The sequence below is a fragment of the Strix aluco genome, chromosome 1 (assembly GCF_031877795.1).
Source record: "Strix aluco isolate bStrAlu1 chromosome 1, bStrAlu1.hap1, whole genome shotgun sequence".
NCBI classification, from domain to species: Eukaryota; Metazoa; Chordata; class Aves; order Strigiformes; family Strigidae; genus Strix; species Strix aluco.
Genome location: NC_133931.1, coordinates 108,363,109 through 108,379,955, shown reverse-complemented (window position 1 = coordinate 108,379,955; position 16,847 = coordinate 108,363,109). Strand labels below are relative to the sequence as shown.

At 41.0% G+C, this 16,847-nt stretch overlaps 1 protein-coding gene across 4 annotated transcripts in view; it reads right to left on the bottom strand.

The window, feature by feature from the left end:
- Positions 1-16,847, bottom strand: part of CRHR2 (corticotropin releasing hormone receptor 2) — a 158,983-nt gene that overhangs the window by 103,130 nt on the left and 39,006 nt on the right. For 2 of the 4 annotated variants that reach the window (XM_074848598.1, XM_074848609.1), the window contains exon 3: positions 6,724-6,843. In XM_074848598.1, coding sequence (XP_074704699.1) covers positions 6,724-6,843 — 120 coding nt within the window. Of the gene's footprint in view, positions 1-6,723; positions 6,844-6,986; positions 7,483-16,847 lie in introns of those variants that run through there. The other 2 variants (XM_074848636.1, XM_074848619.1) reach the window with 2 other exon arrangements.

Below are 16,847 nucleotides of genomic sequence, written 5' to 3'. Positions count from 1 at the left end.
GTGCTCAACGAAGAAATCACACATTTCACAGGATGATAGTAGCAGGAGCAAGAAAGATGGGTTCTTTTCATTCCTCCTTTTAAATAATTGTTTTCAACACTCTTCTTCCAAACTGCACAGTCACAGCGATCTCTTACCACAAATTACATTTCACAATAGAAAGAAAAAAAGAAGAAAAACTTGAGGAAAAAAAAGGAAAGCCCCTCCCATCTGTGCAGGCACTGAAGTCAAGAGTCTCCCACTGCTGTATTTGTGGGTGAATTCAACCTAGCAAGAGAAAATGAACAAAGATGGTTGAAATCTTGATCTGGATACAGTGCTATTGGAGTCAATATCCTAATCAACTGCAGATTTGGTGTCCTCAGAGAGAAGCTTTATGAGCTTAAAAATTATGTTTTACTTCCTCCCCCAGAATTCCATTTCTGGCTTTCTTTTTCCTCTCTCATGTTTGTTTGATTTTTCATTTGTCTCCTTCCTTTAACCTTCATGTACTCTGGACTCCTTAGCTGAAAATACTGTGTTGGTCACCCCAGGATGGTTAAAACATGGCTTCTGCAGAACTGCAGAACCTTTTTCTAGTGAGTCTATAAATAAAATTGGTTACAAAGTATTTATTTTTACCCCAAATCTCCTTCTGCCATTAAACAGTCCAGTGGAATAAGTGCCTTCTGGACATCTAACAAGGTTACAGAGGAGAGATGAGGTGGGAGTAGCTGTAGGGGTTCATAGTACTTTTCTGAGTCTGAAAACATGCATTGCTTAGCAAAAAGAGAAAGCTGTGTATTTGATCTTTGAAACTCTTCTTTCAGAAATGTGTTTTAAATATATAAAGAGCCCTTCAACCCACATGGCAGTGCACCAGAACTGCTTAGCATCTGCTGCCTCTCAGGTTGGGATGCTTCCTCTCACCTTGCCCTTTCCCCAGCCCACACCTCAGCTGCATCTCCTCACTGCACCCAGCTGTACCTCCACTCATGCTTACAAGGCTGCGTTGATGGGCATTTTATTTCTCTCTCCAACAAAGATGAAAGGCCACAAGAGCATAAAGAGTATCTGTCTTTTACAAAGGGATTCAGCTTTCAAAAATGCACCCTTTAGAAATAAAACCAGAGTAACCTCTGAGTAAAATCTAAGTTATGTGAATATGATCAACAGAAGTGCTGAAGACACTAAAATACACAACATAAAACAAAAGTAAAAATGTTAATTGAGTCTCTAGGCTAGCCACTTATAAAAGTGCACATTTCTGTAATTATCAGGACAGGTCTTACCCACATAGTATAAACAAGACTCTGTGACCAATGATTTCCAAGCAAGGCTCATGTTTTATATGCAAACTGAAGCCACCTCTCCAGAAGAACTTTGAACAATAATTAATCAGAAAGAAAAGCAGCAGAGGTTAGATCTTGAAAAAAGAATGGCTGTTTAACCTATGAAAATTAGCCCTTTTGCTCTTTTAAAAGTTAAATCATCTCTTTAACCCCTTTCCAAAGCAGGGGGGATGCAAAACAGAAGAGCTATTAATTCACTTATTCACCCTTCCCTCACCACACAAAAGATTATTTGCCTCTGTTCAGGATGCAACAACAAAGAACTGTAGGAATTTTTCTTTCAGTGTGGAGTAAGCCATGTCAATAGGTACAACTGTGATACTTGTGCCAATGGCTCTTTCTCTCATGTCCATCCATGTGAACAACAGCCCAGCTGCTAAGTCACCACCCTCACTAAATCATTCTCAACAAGGCAGCTGGTTATAGGACCACCAAAGAAAAGGTGCTGTGCATACCCTCAGAACAAGGACTAGGCACGGAGGGACCAAACCCCCATCAGTGCAAGGTTAGCAGTGCTTATGTGACTGTTTTCAGCAGCATAGTGCCTGGAGAAGATGAGGATGCATTTTGTGATACCCAAAACAGTCATCTAAAGTGGCTATCTCAGTCAAAGAGCTTTCCTATACTGAGAGGGAGGGGTGGTGGTGGGGGGAGGATTTGCAGTGAGGGAATTAGAGCTATAGAGACCTTTTGTTCCTGTTGATCACAAAAGCAGTCTGCCCTCAATCCCCAGGTGTGGGTTCAGTTCAGCTGAACAGTCACCCAGGAATTAATTCAGCTGCCTAAACACAGGCATTGTACCACTTGTCTTAAGAGTATCTGCAACACCCATATGTGGCCTTGAAGATAAAATACAAACCTACACAAGGCCTGGGCCCTCTGAAACAGGAACTAGACACAAGGCAAAACACCCCTGGACATAATGGCACTAGCACTTCTGCATGGGCTACTGAACTAATCCGTACCTTTAGACCGAGCTCAGTAACTCTCTAGGCTTCTTTCCCTGTAGCAAAAAGAGCTCCATTAACTTGTATTACAGCTTAGGTACTTAGCTGTTGATACCTACATGGCAATACCTAGATTTGTGTGTCTTAATCTGCAAGCTGGAGGCTTTCCAGTGCTTCCATCTCCTGCCTGCATCCAGCACAAACCAAACTGAGCAGCCCCTGACGGACAGGGCTCACCATAGAATACCTCTCTGCTGCACTGGCTGTTGTAGACAAACTCAAATCAGGCAGCTAGGGCTACCAGAGTCAACGCTTACTGTCCATCAGATGAACATCTAATCCTGGCTGCACATGGCGATTTATATGGAAAGGAAAGAGCTAAAGTAGACATACTTTAGCCTGTAACATGCGATAAGTACTTACATACATGCATGACCACGTTTTTGCAAGCAGCAAAAAGTCTCATTACTGCCCATTTGCTGAATTAATCAAGCTTCAGGATATCCTAATAAGTGAATTAATCTCTTTCCTAAAACAAGAATAAAAGCTTCACACTGTCAAAGCATAAACACATCTAGAGGGCAGCAATGATATTGTCATTTTTAGCTAAATATAGAACCTGAGCAGAGACAAGTGCACAGCCACACACTGCATCAACACATACATTTTCCCCTTCTCTTTTTTTTTTTTCCTTTGAGAATAATACACAAGTTCTGCTGCAAAATTGCTAAATTGTAAGTGGATGGCATCATTTTCAGATCCTTGGTCGAAGAACATTTTGCCTATATTCACAAATCATACTGCAGGGTAACCAGATCTTGATTTGTCAGCACGATTTTATTTCCCAAATAAAGAGGCAGGAAAAAAAAATCACCAAAATAACAAAGTGTCAGAGATGAAAAATACTCACAGACTGACAGACTTTGTTTTACGAATACAGCTGAAACTTATCTGAGTCACTCAGAATTCCCAAGAGACACACAGCAACACAGACACAGGCACAAAATCACCACGGAAATTTTTTGCAGTTAGAATGGAAATATTTTATGCAAACAGTTTATTCTATAGTGGCAAACAGGAGGGGATTTTTTATGCATCAGTTCTTCTTCTTAAGTTTTTTTGACTCAAATACTCTTTCATTAAATATTGCTGGCATATCGCAGAGTTTGATAGCATTCCCCACCCAAGCACTCAGGGGTTCTAGTTAGAGCGACAACCAAAGCATGATAGTTGACAGGATGGATACCAAGGCAGGGTAGGTCCATCCAAAGCCTTTGGTGAGCTGATCTGTGGTGATGTGAACTACTTGTCACATTTTGTCTTGAATTCCATGCACTACATGCACAGAGACTACAATAAGGCACAGAAATAGCCCCATGAGTACCAGAACTCGGGCAGCCTGGTTTTGCATGGATCCGCATCTTGTGCTTGACTGAATCTGGTATAAGTTTTTCATACAGTTTGGGCACTTCCAAGTCTGGATTTTCTAGTGTCTACAATGCAAATGCTTTCATTTATGGGGAATGCTACTGGGTTCATTCCCTCCAGCTGATGAGCTACTTTTACGAAACTGGTAGAAACTTGGAATCTTTGAGAGCTTCATTTCTAAAAACAAAAAATAGGCACTGAAATTGATCCAAAAGTTTTATATACATTAGAATGAGAAATATACTCACAGCCGTACAAAACCAAACTAAAGATACACTATAGTTCCTATAGTAGCTTGCAAACACGGGATGCATGACAGTATAATAAATAGCTGAGTTATGACCTAGAACTGTATAAGCCCTTAGCAGAAGAAAGGCATTGCACAGTGCTTTTTCTAAACTTGTCTGATTTCTCTCTCAAAGCAATTCAGTACAATATTACACACTATCATTTCTCCCTTTGCCTCACCAAAATGCAAAACAAAACAGGATAAAACTACACTACATATCCTAGGCAGAAATCTTACGTTGATTCAAGCCATCTCCTGATCAAACCTTCACTTTGCAGCTGGATTATTCACCTCTGAAATTTGCAAGATCCATTTCCCATTTTGTATCAGTTTTCTGTCATTATTTTATTATCTGCATGAGGTCCAGAGTATAGGTTTTAAGCGCACTGAGTCTCATTACAAATGGCCCTCTAGTCAGCCCACAAACTCACTTGGTGAAATCATGCCAGTAAAAGTAGTCAGACCGTGTTAGCATTTGGCCTTTGCAAACTTTGGACATGTTCTGCATGTACTAATTGCCACATGTTTCAAACCACAAAAGAGATTTTACCTCTGTATTTGAATATTAACCTGCTGTCCTACAGCTTTCCCAAGCTTTAATCACCAACTACCATCGCCCAAGAAGCTACTGATTTTACAGGTTGACTCAAATCTCAGTGTAGTCCTTCCCTTCCTTTTCTGCGCCACAACTTGGAGGAGCTACACACATGGAAGAGTGTAAGATCAACCGAAAGACACCTAGAGTGGCTTCAGTGTACTTTAGTTCTCTGTTGCAAGCTACATATGCTACCACATCTGCGCACCAGTATGCCCTACAAATCTGTCCTGCAAACATGCATTTTCTCAATGTGACTACTCACATTTTATGTTGAAAGGAGAAAAATGTCCACTTCCCCAGACTATGACAAAATAATCCTTCAGCATTTCAATAATACATTTTCATCAGTCTTTAATTTCATTAACATGCCATTGTTTTAAGAGCAATGAATTTAAGAAAATTTATTAGCACTGTAATACAAGCATTAGCCACCATTGTGAAGAAGAGGAGCAAGGAAGAACTTTAAATCAGGTCATTGATGAACTATTGAAAGTATTAACAGAGTTTATCAAAATAAAATGGAGTATTCAAGATTTTTTTCCTCCCATGCACAGGAAAAGCATTTAAATTCTCTCCACTGTGTTTCTTATATAAATAAGGAATTATCCTTAGTGCATTTCTTTTTTTTTTCCTTCTCCTCTCATTCCTTTTGGAGAAACAAGGCAGTGGAAATACTGACATCCCCACCAAATGTAAAAAAAAAAGCCATACTACTCTGAGGTACCTTTTCTATGGCTGTTCTTTTAGGGTTCATTCTGATACATTTGCTCTTGTCTGAGCTGTCCTTAATCCTCAGAAATTTTCTTCTGATCTCAACTGAGGCTGTAAAGGTAGTGGACTACCTGCTGTAATCAAAGACAGAGTAACCCATCCCTTTGCATGTTCCCACCCATTTTATTGCAAAGAGCACAGGTCACTGAACACAGGGTTTCAGGATGATGTTGCAGTACTCTGTGGTAACTACCTTACTCTGTTAAAAGTCAAGGATGACAGAAGCTGGTCCCTAAGAACAAATCTGGAAGAGGGCTTTGTTTTGCATAGCAAATACACAGAACTTTTGCCTAGTTACCAGACCCTTGACACCTAGAGCTGGGGAAAGAATAAATTCACTTTCAACAAGATAAAAAATAAGGTCTAAGATGACAGGGTCATTCTTTTATGGAACTTATTGAGAATGCTGGCCCCACAAAATTAACAATACCTGAAAATTAGACTACTAACACCCCAGCAACAATTCAGAGTGAAACACAGAATGAAATATCCCCATAGACAAAAGCACACCAAGCAGTCTGAGAAAATCAGTGACAAACAAGTGGGTACACATATTTGGAACTAATATGTTAAAAACTCTTAATGACAAGTCCAAACAGTATTGAACAGATAAGGAAAAGGAAAAGGAAATGAGTGCCTGCATTCGACAGCCTGAATAATAAATTTTTAGTGAGTCATCATGATTGTTTACCTCTAAGACTAAAGCATCAGTTCTAAGAGATTTCTAAGGAGCCCCCATGCTCCCTCGCTTTGAATATTATTTGCCTCATAATATCCTCTGTTTCCCTTACAGTAATGATGCAGCCATTCCAGCCTCATAAGCCAACCACTGATGAAGTTACTAAACAGATTCCAGACCTCAGCCTTCTGTTTGTTAGATACAACTTTCAGCCCAGTTTGTCCCCCTGTTCACACAGACAGGCTCTCGAAGGGAGAGTCCTTTAGAAATACAGTTCTTAGGTGTTAAGACTAAGTACTTCACAAGCCAAAGGACCTTTAATTATCCAAATGCTGAAGCACTGCTACAAATACATTCAGCTATATATATCTACACATGAACAAACACACAAAGCACAGTATACTCTCCTTAGATTGCAGAGGATATTTTTGCCCAGATCTACCTAAATACACAAGTAAAAAGGAGTCAAGTGTCCAAAAGTCTGTGCTTTTGAGCAATTTGCATCATTCCAGACAGGAATTTTGAACATACAGGCTGGAATGTGGAGGAAATGTTGATTCCCAGGCAAACATTTTCTTTTTTTCTTTTTTTTTTTTTTGTAAATGGAAAATATATTTTGGGTCTCCCCAGGCGCCTTCTCAACACCAGATCTGTGGGAGAAAGAAAGGAGTAGTACTTACTTGTGGTGTTGTATTTGATCCCATTGAAGAACTCGGGGCAGGGTCTCTCTACTAGTTCCCCCGCAGAGGTTCTGGGCCAGCAGGTCCCGATCTGATCAGTGGTGGCATTGCAGTACGGACCTTTTGCGTTAAAAAAGGGAGACAGAAAGGGAAAAAGAAGCAGTTGAGAAAGCACAAAAGCGACACACTTTGCATCACAAAGCAAACCGAATCTTAGCACTTATAGAGCTTTTCCGAGCCCTGCGCTAGGTAATGTTTCCTACCATCAAAGCTCAGGAAAGGGATAGAGGAACTCTCTAAAAAAGTCTCTTGTAAACGATCCAGGAGGCTGCAGTTGACATCAAATTCTTCTAAGATGAACTGAGATATGGTCACATCCATTACTCCCCCCGAGACTGCTGGACTGGATCAGGCTTCTTCCCCCTTTTCTGTTTTTTTTTTTGGTTTTTTTTTTTTTGTCCCCTCTCCTTTCTTCCTCTCTGGAAACAAATGAACATCAAGCTGCGGACACCCTGCAATCTCGTGTGTGTGAGCCTCTCTTCCTCCCAGCGTGCTGACAACTTGGCTGAGAGTCTGCGTCTGGCTGTGCAGTTCAATCCTCCAAGCTTTTCTTTGCTTTAAAACAGCAGCTCAGGAACCAATGGGATCACACTGAGCCGAGAGTAAGGGGCTTGCGTCTCTTAGCCAGCTTCCCTGGTCTAGCAGCTCTCCAGTGCCGCCTCACATTGCCAGACTGTTGTATTGCTTTCTCTCCCTCCCTCTTCTCACTCTCTCACACACACGCACAAGCACACACGCACACACACACACAGACTGTTTTATTGTTAGCTTCGGGGATGAGCGCTTTTGCAAAAATACTCGCTGTAAATTAGAGCCAGAGAGAAAAGGAAAAGCCATCAGATGAGTATAACTCCTCTGGCTTTTTGTGAAGGAAAGCAATTCCTGCCTTTACTGTGTGGAACTGATGATGAGCAGAGATGCTTGGACAGGGAGGGGTAAGAAGGGACCCAGTCCAGTAGCTACAGTACTGGATCCTGAGCAGGCCTTTCTCAAGAAGAGAAATAATAAAAGGTGGGCTGAGGAAGATGGTCTGATAGAAGGAAGGCATCAGAACAAAGGAATCTGGAGTAACCACCCACAGGAGAGGCAGAGTGGGGAGAGTGAGAGAAGGGTTGGGAAACCAGCCTGGGAGAAGCAAGGCACAGAGGCAACACATCTTTCAGCTACTCATGCAGTGGAGCAGTGCAAGGCACAGAGAGCAGAGGACAGCTTTGGAGCGAAGGATAGATCATTCAGGGGACAAGAAAGAAAAGAAAGGTCACTCTCCCATTTTCCAGTGGTAGCAGGGAGCAAGCATTTCAGAAAGGATGAGCACCCAGACTCATCCAAAGAAGCAAGAGGAAGAGCCTCTAAGCAAGGAAACCATGATGTGGGGAGAGAGAGAAGAGCAAAGGGCTTGAAAAACTGAGGTCATTATGGAACAGGATGAGAAAGGTCTGGGGTAGGGGAAAGATGAGAAGAAGTTTGGAGGGAGCTGACTAGATGGTTGGTCATCTTTTGGGAAATCAAAGGTCAGTACAATGGGAACTGGGTGACGTTCTGCCCCCTGGGACATGCTGGAGAGCAGCTTAAACCTAACCAGCCTTTCTGACTTGCTACATCAGGATATACAGAAATCTTTACAAAAGTTGCTAAGGAGGATTATCTAGGATCACAGATTCAGAAGGGTCTTAGGAAGCAAATAGAAAACTGACTTGTAAGGCAGCAAAGCAAGGTCAGTATATATGCTAGAAGCAGAGATGAATGCAAAAAGAGAAGGCAAGGACAATAAAAAAGCTTTGACAGAAAGAAAGAGATCCATAAATGAACTTTTGTTTACAATCTGTGTTCACAGCTTTAGGTCAGACATGGTGCTTACACTGAGTTCAATGCAGTGGTATAGGATTTCCTATAACATCTATCTCCCACCCTGCAATAGCCTGGACTTTACCCATTTAAGATTGAAGGGCTTTATTCTTTACTCTTCAAGGACCAAAAGAATTGTGTTATCCAGTGAAAGGAAAAAGAAAAAAATCATTGCGTTAGAACGACAAATAAATTAACAACATGCACTGATGAGAGAACTAGCCAGGACGCTATTTTGCCATCTGGGAATCTGGAGATTTTTTAACATTTTCAGATTGCAGTGTGGGGAGAAGGAAGGAGTGCCATTGTGGTTTTGGGATGAACATTTTTTGTTTTAAATTTGTAAAAACCCACAAAAACAGTAAATGTCCTGACTTTCTAGGCAGCATGACATTCTGTGGCAGGTGAATGCATCTCTCTGTTTCTCTCTTTGGAGCCACGATCTCCATCTCAAGCAAATGTTCCTAAAATTGCAAGCCTTCTTGCAAAATCTGCAATTCAACAAATTGACCCTTGTCAACACCACCAGATCTCTTTGTGCCATGCATCTCTAATCCCAAAAAGCAGGAGACAAAATTTCATTAGCATCATCCACACAATGTGACCGCCACCAACATACCAGTTGTCTTTAAACAGGGCTTTGAGGAGAAAACCCTACTTTTTGAACTTTCAAGTGAGGGGGATAAAGGGTGCTCTAAACCTCTAAAGCAATTCACAGACATCTATCCCTCAAAGTATCTTCAACTCTACACTAAGTTTCTTTGCTTCTTCCTGACAGTGCAGTTGAGTTCAGAAAACTGATTTTTGTTCCTCAAGCAGAGCATCTCAGTGATGGCTTTGAGATCTTCTCAGATGACAGCATTTTTAAGTGCCCAATGACATCACTGAGCCCAGTGGCCATTTCAGTTGAGGGAGAACTGATCAGTGAGTAGGGCACTTGTCCAGTATGCTGATATTTTGGGTTGTTTTTGCTGCCTCTCTGCAGGGGAAAAATCACATCGCCTGACCTGTCTGCCTTGTCTATTTTCTCACACTATTTGTGCAGCACCTACCACACTGGAATCAAAAACTTGGCTGGAGGCTTTGAGTGCTAGTTTTGAGAATTTTTGGAGGAATGCATCAATTAATAAATTACAAAAAGAAAGACAGTATCAAAAAGTAACTGCTTTTAGATTTGTTAAATGTTTCATGTTCCTAAAGCTGCCCTGTATTTTTCAGCATAAACACCTGAAGTTTTTTCAAATGGTTCAAATATTACAGAGTTGAACACTAAGCTGGATTTCATTTCAAAACTGTACTTCATAGTGGTTAACACCTGAAACAACAGTCCTGAATAAAACTAAGTATTTTTTCAAGATTAAGAGAATGATTTCTTCATTTAAGTGAGAAGAGCTAGAAAATCTTAAATCTAAAGTGATTCTTCCCTCCATGTTTTCAGTTCAGCTAACTTTCCAAAATCAGCAGTACGTATCACACAGATAATATTATTGCATTCCATAGATTTAACAACCAGAAAAACCCACCCCAAAAATAAATATAGAGGTGATGAACAAATGGTCTAGGAGTAAATCTGAATGAAAAAAATCATTCCTCAGTCCACAAATTAGCACCATTATTTAATAATCCCTTCCCAGTTTTAGTATAGTTTCTTGATGAAAAGCTACTTTTGCACTTTCCCTGGGTACAATTAACTAACTACTTAGTGAAAGTTTCCCTCTGGTTGGATCTAGAGAGGTCCTGACCATGTCAATTTTGACTCATTTGATGTGAAAATGTCACCCTTTATAAAAGAAACAATACAATGAAATTCAATGCAGTTCAATGAAAGATTGACGGAAATATTGTAGCTGCTGACACTGCTGATTCTCTGCTGATGCAGTACCCCTCCATGATCATAGAATAGTTTGAGTTGGAAGAGACCTTTAAAGGTCATCTAGTCGAACACCCCTGCAATGAGCAGAGACATCTTCAACTAGATCAGGTTGCTCCAAGCCCCATCCAGCCTGACCTTGAATGTTTCTAAGGATGGGTCATCTACCACCTCTCTGGGCAACCTCTTCCAGGGTTTCAACACCCTCATCGTAAAAAATCTCTTCTTATATCTAGTCTGAATCTACCCTCTTTTAGTTTAAAACCATTACTCCTTGTCCTATCACAACAGGCCCTGCTAAAAAGTCTGTCCCCATTTTTCTTATAAGCTCCCTTTAAGTACACGAAGGCTGCAGTAAGGTCTCCCCAGAGACTTCTCCAGGCTGAACAACCCCAACTTTCTCAGCCTTTTTTCATAGGAGAGGTCTCCCATCCCTCTGACCATTTTTGTGGTCTCCTCTGGACCCACTCCAACAGATCCATGTCTCTCCTGTGCTGAGGACCCCAGAGCTGGACGCAGTACTCCAGGTGGGGTCTCACCACATTGGAGTAGAGGGGGAATCACCTCCTTCGACCTGCTGGCCACACTTCTCTTGATGCAGCCCAGAATATTGTTGGCCTTTTGGCTTGCGAGTGCACATTGCTGGCTCATGTCCAGCTTTTCATCCACCAGTATGCCCAAGTCCTTCTCTACAGGGCTGCTCTCAATCGCTTCATCCCCCAGCCTGTATTGATACTGGGGGTTGGCCAGCTGCAGGACCTTGTATTTGGCCTTTCTGAACCTCACGAGGTTCACACAGGCCCACTTCTCAAGCTTGTCTCATGCATGTGCACAACCAATCTGTGTAAGAACATCTGAATATGCAAGGTTATGGAAGTGAACAAAGCAGACAAACATGTAAACACATACACAGCTCAGTAAGCCTCTTTTACAGAAGAGATATCAGAAAGTGGTCTATAGCTCTTCTAGTAAAGGAATGAGCTCTGCTTCTAAATGGGATACAGTATTCCCTGGTAGTGGAAATCTTTGTATGCCAGCCCTTGCACCACTGTGACACAGCTTGTTTCTCAATGTCCAACCCAACCCAACTCACAATTGGTAGAATTAGCCAGAGGATAGCTTTTAGTTTGCCCCACTAACAGTGACTAACAAGGATGACAAGCTGTTCAACCAGTAACACCAAAAATCAGCTCTATGCAGGCTCAGGCAGCCAATACATGTGTTTGTGTGGGGTGGAAGTACCTTCAGAACCAGTTGACTGCTCCTTGGTTGTGTCTGCTAGAAGCACCTCTTCTCCTCAGACACTCAAGCTCCACAAAACCAAGAGATCACTGTGTTTTTCAGTACCCAAGATGGGGGGGGGGGGGGCGGGGAAGAAAAGTACCAGTTCTCTGCTCATTTCACTTCCTCAGAGAAAGAAAAGCTCACTGTACCTCATCCAGCCTTCTTTTCCCACTACAGTGACTGTATTATCACCCAGGTTCCCCATCCACTGATGTGAAGAGCTCAGGCTTTCCAGGCACAATAGTCACCCATATCTTCTGGTATGCAACACAAATCTTAGGACAAGAAATGCACATCATTCGTCAAACAACCTGATTACACCAATACCCTTCTTACTTCAGTTCCATTGGCTTTCAGGAATTTACCTCACCAATATGAAGTATCACATGGAGTCATGGTCCAAAGTATTGGCTCTTTAGGACTCTTTCTATTAATCCAAGGAATTCCGCATCCATACTTGTCATATAACATTATAAATCAGTGTGTTAACACAGTCATGGATCTGTGTTTGGAGCATGAGATAAGCAAGACAGCTACATATCCAAATAACTGATTCAAAAAGGGTGCTAATGGTCTACAAACCAAGTACAATGCCTTCTGGTTGAACCTCATTTTGTCTGACCCTTACGGAGTTAATGCAGGTTCATGTGAAACGCCATGAACACTTTGTGATGTTCATCACATCCTCAGTGAGGGAAAGACTCCGGTACATCTCGAATCTCTCTATCCTGGTTTTGATAGGAAAATGGCAGACAGAGAGAAAGATGAAGGAGAAGGAGGAGAAGGATTAAAAAACACCCCTCTTAAATTGCTAGAGGACAATCAAGAGGCAGACAGGGTCATCAATGAATTGCTCATAAAGCCCAGCTGCTCTAGTTTGGAGTTTAGTGTCTACCTCTACATTTTTGTTACCTTTAAATATGAGGCAGGAGGGTTTCAAATGGCACAATAATTTTTTTCTCATCTTTCCTTTTCCTGTTTCAAAAATGTCCCCCCAGTAATTCTTAATTATTGCAATGACCTTCCATCATCTGACTTTAAAGTTAGTGGGACTGTTCAGCTATGTAAGGAATGAAAGACCATGCACTTTAAGGAAGGTACGAATTTACCAGAGTGGCTTCTGAACCATAAATCTGAAGGTCCTCCTTCTCAACATGCACTGCAAAACTGATCTGGCTGAACTTTCAAATGCAGTGACAACATGACCATTACCTGGTAAAATATTTATATTTCCTTCTCATTCCAGGTATGCTGGCAATGAATGTAAATGCAATTTTCAGAGTGGGAACAGGACAGCCTCATACCATATGGAGCAAGACAATTCAAGCAGCAAGAGACTGATGACAGCTTAAAAATCTTCACAGACCGTACACCTCTAGAACTACCATAGGAATGTCATATATGGCTATCTTCTCTGTCACACCACGCTACAGCTTCTGACAATGAATCTACTCGGCTACATGAGTAGACTTAAAGGAAACCACTTCTCAAATTGAATATTACACTTCTTATCAAAATCTGGTCCTTACTGCATGTACTTGAGATTTACACAGAATGTGCGGAGTTGCAAATTGTTGTATGTGGAGAGGGATATCAGACACAGATAAATACAGATCTTTGTTTCAGTTGATCGACTCACTTGTTTGAAACAGGAGACATCCTTTATTGCTAGAGATGAAGTATGACTGTAGTAAGCAAAGATAAAATTCAAAAATGCAGGTCTGTGGTGATGAATCTTTGCAGCATCATTGATGTTAGAAAATATTTACCATGGATGTAAAAAGAATCAACAGCATAAATAAAAAATGGCTTGTAGCCAGGCATTAATATATTTCTTTCAGCACATTAATACACTTGTCATTCTCTACAGCTATAAAACCTGTACAAGTGAATCATGTTACATGAGACAAATGATGAGACATTGCAGGAAGATTATAAGAACACACAAAAGAACCAACCTTGACACAATCATAAACTGACAGTGTTAGTTTATAGCGAGGTGTTTTGGATGAATGTGCAGACCATCACCTACCATATAAGAGCACAGAAACAGTCACTCCAGAATAACTGTGATTTTATACGTGGTCAAATTCAGGGTCAGTGCTTCACAGACATAGAATAACACAAAGGACCCATTTTATATATTTATTTATGCCTGGCAACAGCCCAGTCCTCTGTTTACAGCATAAACAAATATAAAAAAAATAGGGGTTAGGTCACATCTCAACAAATGAACCATGACCATGTGGCTCATTAGTCCCACTTTCTTTGTTATGTATAATGGCACCATTGCCAAATAAGACATATAGAATCAGGGGTCTTGCCCTGCTCTCCTCCTTATAACACATTAGGTAACAGGATTTCTTGTTGCCCTGTCTTCAGGACATGCCAGTCAAGCTTTTGCTCTCCCTGCCTCCCACTCTGCTTCGTTGTGCTGACTTTCAGTGCATTCTGGGAAGATCTGAGTAGTAATCCCATATGGTCTTAAACTGTGAGGAAACACAGAAAGAAAAGGTAGAGGGTAATAAAATGTTCAGAAGTGAATCCCCATTTCCTCCGAAAACATACAGACACTGCATGATAACTGACTTTGAAATATCACATAGCTCAGAAAGCAGAGAATAAGGTAGAAGTAACATATGATCATGTTGCCCTGTATGTCATCTCTGATAATGACCAAAATCATGTGCTTCAGAAAATTATTTAGCCCATCAACAAAACCAGCCTGCTCCAAATTACCATGATCTAATTAATAGGGCATCATAAGCAACCTTAACATATGCAGTAGGAGAATTAATTCTTTGAGTTATGGGTCTTGCTTTCATTGCCCAGCATGCAGCATTGTAGCTACAGTATTGTAACTCATAGTTTTAAACCATCCAACTCGTATTTGCTTGGTTTTTTGAGAAGCATCAGCAGTCTGGCTTTGAGACCCTGGGCTAGTGACTTATGTACTCCTTTGGGCATCTCTGCCCAACCCAGGTATAAAATCCAGGACTTGTAACAGATTCAAACACTGCAGAGTTGCCAGCTCTCAGATTCAGATTGTTTCAACTCTGCTTTTCATGAGTTATCTAAGATGCCATTAGAGCCAAGGAGGATCTAGATTTTGATTCAACTGCCCAAAAATACATGTCCAGCACCATCTGAGGTACTCTAGCATATCTGAGATAGACACATGAGGCTGACAGATAAACATAGGACCTAGGGAAGACCTCCCACTTCTGAAGCAGCAGCTGGAGGCCAGGCATTTTGTCTTCAAGCATCTCAGATGTTCTGTGACACCCATATCTAGGCAACCAAATACAGCCTCAGATATCCATTGATTATAAAGGCTGATCAGATCTTACTTGAAGGTATGTATGCATGGTCAAATAATCTTGAAGACTTACTGTAAATTCCAGCTAGCAGGACAATATCAGTACATGCTGCTTCTCTAAATCCCCACAAGTGCATCACCATTGTCAAACTCAACAAGAGGCAACAATAGCAAATTTTCATATAATCACTTGGTCTTCTAGTATGTATCTCCACTCAGGCTACTGGATATTAGATTGAGCAAAAGCTGTATCTTCCACAGAAAAGAAGCAGCCCACCATCAGTGTGTCACTAGCGAAAGTCTTTCACTATTATTACGTAGACTTCACCCTATGCAATAGATTTTTATTCCTTGGGTTACCTAACTTGGATCCTTCATAAATATCGGAAAACTCCTAAAGCACAAACACAAAGAGTAGCATAAGTAGAAGCCCTGTAGAGCAAATGAAGCTTTCTTCACAATTTTCTTCTCTTGGTTGAACTGTTATGCTTATAACATCATCTCAAAGAGGAAACAAAGTCTGGACATGTCACACCTCTTGCAGCATCTCGAGTGCAGAAGTCTCCAGAGGTGCCAATCAACCTAGGCTTCCTTTGCAGCCAATGGAAAGAAATACGAAATTTTGTAATGCAATTCACCTGATCTATTGTAATCACCTATGTTAGGAAGAGATTGATTTTGCCCTAAGCTCCATCCAATACCCTGAGTAGATCTCTGCTGTCTGTAGGAGGAACATATAACAACTTGGACTGATGTAAATGTCTGCATTTAGTCAAGTGAATCCCATTCCAGATGCCTAGAACAAAGATCAAATTGCTTGTTCAGCTCTTCCCCACTAGCCCGCAGCACCCTGTCTCCCTAGAGAGTTTGGCAACTGTAATCCTATGAGTTTGGACCTATCATTTCATGGGAGATCAAACAAAAATATTTTAAATTATACACATCAAGAATAAAGGTAGTAATAAAAATGTCGTGTTATGATAGGACTATCACAATGCTAGCAATATATCATTATGTTTAGACATTCCATGTCTTTAATGTAATTATTTACAAGAGGAAACCAATGCAATACAAACACTGGATAAAAGATTTGCATCTCTCTGCTAGGCAGCTGGTTATTATAAGGACTCCAGGACAGTAAGCAACCATCAGAGAAAATGCCTGGAAATTAAGTGGAAGAAATCATGAGCAGTCATGCCAACTTCAAGAAGTGAGACAGTCATTCTCAAAAGCATCATTCCATAACAGTGAGGTAGGATTCAGTCACACTAGACAGAAGCTGGAATGATTAGGCATGAACATGGATCATCATAATATTATTAAGGCCATGATAGCTGAGGAAAAATAACCTAATGACCCCCGATTTGTGATTTGCAAAGTGCTTTTCAACTGCTACCATATGAGATTGCAGTCCCAGAAGAACAGAATGGATGGAAGAACATTATCTCTGTAGCATTAGTTTGTGCTTGTGTCTGGAATCAGTGACCCTTGCTATCTACATAATTTTGGATACCTCTTGGGATAACAAATCCATCTACCTTCCTTCTGATCTCTTCCCTAGTTTGACTCACTACCCTTTGACCGTTTTATTACTGGGGCCAATATTTCTGATTCTGTACCACAGAGTACCTCAGGTCTTGAGTAGGTTAGGCTGGGTATTTGAGAGGCCCATAGTTGCAGAGGATTTCATCTCACCTAATTTCAGCCATCTAAAATTTGGGTGTCTAGACTAAGCCAGGTATCTAG